This window comes from Crinia signifera, chromosome 1 (assembly GCF_055691185.1).
Source record: "Crinia signifera chromosome 1, ASM5569118v1, whole genome shotgun sequence".
NCBI lineage: Eukaryota > Metazoa > Chordata > Amphibia > Anura > Myobatrachidae > Crinia > Crinia signifera.
Genome location: NC_139217.1, coordinates 327,527,810 through 327,532,552, shown reverse-complemented (window position 1 = coordinate 327,532,552; position 4,743 = coordinate 327,527,810). Strand labels below are relative to the sequence as shown.

General features: G+C 46.5%; 1 gene segment (V, D, J or C); it reads left to right on the top strand.

Annotated features, from left to right (window-relative positions):
* The first annotated feature begins 1,588 nt into the window (after positions 1-1,588).
* LOC146078472 (Ig heavy chain V region PJ14-like) lies at positions 1,589-2,054 on the top strand. The segment is given in 2 exon segments: positions 1,589-1,634; positions 1,729-2,054. Coding segments are annotated over 2 exon segments (372 nt in total).
* The last annotated feature ends 2,689 nt before the right edge of the window (positions 2,055-4,743 follow it).

Genomic DNA, 4,743 nt, shown 5'->3' with positions numbered 1-4,743 from the left:
AAGCATCTTACTTGCCTTCTTCATTGCTTTATTACATTGCTTACCTGCCGTTAAATCACCCAAAATAGTAACTCCTATAATCCTTCTTAGTATGTTCAATCAAGTGCAATTAATTTGATATTTTGCCTTTGGGATTTTGGAACCCAAGTGCATGATACAGATTTTTTTGCATTGAACTGTAGCTGCCATGTTCTTGCCCATTCAAGTAGACTACCTAGAACAGGGGTGGGCAAACGCCGGCCCGCGACGCCATCCGGACCGGCCCACTGCCCTCCACCCCTCTCCTTACTGTGCGCTGTGTTAGGAGCGGAGTGCTCGGCATCCGTCTCCTAGCAACAGCCAGCCCCCGGCAGCAGCCCCTGGACTGTGCACGCCGTCGGCAGACTGACAGCGCGCTCAGCCTATAGCGCAGCAGCGTGCCTTCCTCACTGCCCATGTCAGCTTCCTCCCGCCCGCAGTTAGACTAGTCCGCAGTGGATCTCGGGTCTGGGTAGCGCCATCCTGTGACACTGAACTTGTTGTAGCTCAGGCTGCCGGATAGTGTCCTGCTGCAGATGCTAAGCTTTCTGTCTGTGCCGGCCCTGATCCATTGCTGCAGGTGAGGGGACATGATGGGGGGGGGGGGGTCTGTGCTCCTTTCACCAGGTAGCCATGCTGTGTGGGACCCATGCTGTGGGGTGTTTAAAAGTTGGAGATGAAGCAGCAGTATAGGGAGCACTGACCACAGACAGTGGTCAGTATGGGACTTGTCTGTGGAGGGGAATGAAAACAAACTGCACCTATACACCTGCTCAATACCTGCTATGCCTGTATTACATTGCCAACACAGTTATTACAGTTGACATCGTTTATGCACCAAAGTCTGTTTAACTCTGTGCATTCCAGTTGATAAACCACGGTTCATGGTCATTGGTTCAGCCCTCCGACACACTTCAGATTTTTCATGCGGCCCCCGATAGAAATTAATTGCCCACCCCTGACCTAGAGCCTCATTCATTTGCTTTACCATTCTTGGTGCTTCAAACCTGTTGCATACCTTTGTGTCATCTGCAAAAAGACATACTTTCCCTTCAATATCTTTTGCATGCAGTCACCAACAAAGATAAAATTACGATGTGAAATAGAGATGTGCACAGTTTTGGTTTAATTTCTAATTCATCGTCATGTTTTGACTTTTATTTTTAAACTCGCACTCAAGTGTCTTGGAACAAATCATGTTTTGGTTTGGTTTTGTATTTCTTCAAAATTGGAAAAAAATAAAATCTATAAACATTGATTTAAAAAATCAAACTGCATATCTCATATTTTAAATAAATAGTAGAGTAGCCAAATATACAGCGATCTCAGTAATCACATTGGAAAGCACATACTGCAATACAGCCCAATATAAATTAATAAAAATTATAGAGATAATCATCAGGTCAAATTCAATATATACTTTGCTTAAGCTACTTAATGTAGCATGTATGTAAATATTTTCAGATGACTTCCTGTTTAAATAGAGAACTGTCTTACGGAAACTTGCACTGTGCACAATCTACACAACCAGGTCCCTAGTTGAGTTTCAGTGTAACCTCTCAGTCCAGACATGAAGAAACTCCAGTGGTTACTCTGCATTGTGTCCTCACTGCAATGTGAGTCTAATGTGGTGATCTTCTTAGTAACATCATCATTGCAAGAGCTAAGAAAGGGCCTAAATATTATTATTTCTATATTTATTTTTTGCAGGTGTCACCTCACAAATCTCCTTAATGGAGTCTGGTCCTGGGACAGTGAAACCAACACAGACTCTGGAACTAACCTGTAAAGTGACCGGTGCCTCCCTCACTGACAGCACTAACATGTATGGTGTGAGCTGGATCCGCCAACCTGAAGGGAAACAGCTGGAGTGGCTGGGAGTAATATACTATGATGCAAGCACAGATTACGCCACATCTGTTCAGGGACGACTAACTCTGTCCAGAGACACAAATAAAGGAGAAGTTTATTTCAAATTAACTGGAGTGAAAACTTCCGAGTCTGGAAGATATTATTGTGCAAGACACCCACAGTGATACACAGTAACTGAGCACATCTGCACAAACTGATTTGCAGGGTGGGGTGGTAGCAAAGTATGAACTAAAAGTGGACAAATTCAATATAGCTCTGTAGTGTATATTGAAACAGGAAACATATGCTCTCATGGTTCATGGAAATGATTCTTAAAATACAGTATAACCAGAACAGCCACAAGATATCTGCCATGCCATGATAGAGATGTAGTAAATACGTTTTCCACCAAATCATTTTCCTATGTCTCCAAGGTTTTGCTGTGACAGCCTATTGCAGCATCACTATCATTGTATTAACAAGGTTCAGGGGACCGATTCAGACCTGGTTGCTGCGCTGCTAATCTTCGGAGCCCAGTGATCAGGTAAAGGCTGCCCTGCCAAAGGGGAATCCTGCCTTACAAATGAATGTGTTTGCTGTTCGAATAGATGTGTATGGCTGAAAATTTGTTGAAATGGTTTTTTGAAATTGTCAAAACCATTTGCTAGACGCTCACCACCGAATGATTTTCCACTGGTCACCACTCATCACAGGCTCAGAGTAGCCAGGGACTTCTTCAGAGGCTGATAAAGCTGAAGTCACAGAACCCACCCCTATAACGTTTGGGCAGGCCTGTATTTCCCTGACACTCCCAGCGTTTTATCTGGCACGCCCAGTAAACGTCCGGTTACCACCCCCAGACACCTACTTCTACTCAATCACCTTGCAAATGGATTTCAATAAAATACAGACCAGGCTTTCATCACTTGCTAACGTCGCACATGCACATTGCAGCCCATAGTTCATCGATATTCGGCTGTTGTGCAAATTCGCAGCCTGCAATCAGGTCTAAATCATGCCAAGATTTCATTAAAACTATCAGTTGTTAACGTTTGTTAAATTCAAAAGTTAAAGCCCTGTACACACGGGGTGGCGTCACCCCTCTGCTGAGTGAGGTGCTTGTGCATGGATCCAGTGGTGGGATTCAAAAAAATTAACAACAGGTTCTACAGTATGTCCTAATGACCATTTTAAATATACTTAAAGATATACCAAAAGGTAGTTTCCGCATGCCATATTGCCCGTTACACAGTACTCTGCAACCTGTAATGCCTGTACATATTATCTCAAGCACCATAATGCTAATGCCCATTAGACATAAAGCCACACACCGTAATGCCAATTACAAATAAGGCAACACACTGTAATGCCCATTACACATTGTTATACACACCTTGATGCCCGTTACACATCGTGCCACACACTGTAATGCCCATCACTCACAGGTAAAGCAGGGATACAGCAGAACTTGCTATACCTGATGGGTAAAACATGCTTCATAGATGGGGCTATGCAGTAACCCTTTATGTTCAAAATATCTGAAATGTTTATTTAATATTATTTCCCACAAGTAAAAAAGATCAACCACAGTTGGCACTAGTGGGAGGTCTTAGGGTTAGGATGCGGTAGAGTGAGATTTTAGGGTAAGGCTGTGCGGAGGGAAAGGCACCTACAAGGGGGTTAGGGACAGGCTGTGGGATGGTGGGGGCTAACTTGTATACTAAAAAAGAACCAATCACATGCCTATGGGACACTTTCTGGCCCTGTACTGCATATACCTGACACATGCATAGTCCTATATATAAGGATTACTGTATACTGATAGGCATAGTGTGGCTGAGTACCCAAGTTCTAGTATCATGGACATGTGGTGACATGGCTGCAGAGCTAACACTCTACTGACATGGCTGCAGGGCTAACACTCTAGTCACTAGAGTGTTAGCTCTGCAGCCATGTCACTAGAGTGTTAGCTCTGCAGCCATGTCACTAGAGTCTAGTGACATGGCTGCAGAGCTAGCACTCTAGTGACATGGCTGCAGAGCTAACACTCTAGTGACATGGCTGCAGAGCTAACACTCTAGTGACATGGCTGCAAAGCTAACACTCTAGTGCCTCCAGCTCATCCCTTCCCCCGGTGTGTGGTACTCACTCCTTATGGCCCTTGCACAGCAGGAAGAGGGACCTCCAGGCCTGCACGGCGGAGGACAGCAGGGACAGCACCCCGGCGAGCACGCTGAACCTGCAGGCAGACTCTGGCCCCCACTCCTCCACGGTGAAGTGCTCCCTGTCCAGCGTGACATTCCCGCTCAGCCAGACGCGGTCAGTGTGACACACACCACCAGGTAGTGCTTCCGGTGTTTGCACGGCTGCAGGAAAGCCGCGCAATGTAATGGGACTGTGATGGATCTCTCAGCACACCTCACAGCACACAAGCGATGCACCCAGGGCCGGACTGGCTATCTGGCACTTCTGGCAAATACCAGAAGGGCAGATGACCAGCTGGGCCAACTTTGTCCTAGTGCTAGTGTGTACTGACTGACACTCAGCAGCCGCTGAGCACCGCTTCCTGGGCATCACTGTGCTGAGTGGACGGCGCATTAATTTGCATATGGCTTCATGATGCAGCTGCGTCATGACGCGACCATATTGAGCTGACCCTCCGGCTTCCACTGTGCTGAGTGGACTGCACCTTAATTTGCATATGGCATCATGACGCAGCTGCGTCATGGCGCGACCATATTGAGCCGCCCTCCGGCTTCCAGTGTGAGCAGCTCCAGCTTGAGTGGGGAGGCGCTTAGGCAGAGCTGATTGGCATCGGGGAAAGGGCAGTGCTGAGAGGCATCTGTGGACGTCGGACTGACCGTCTGACGTCAT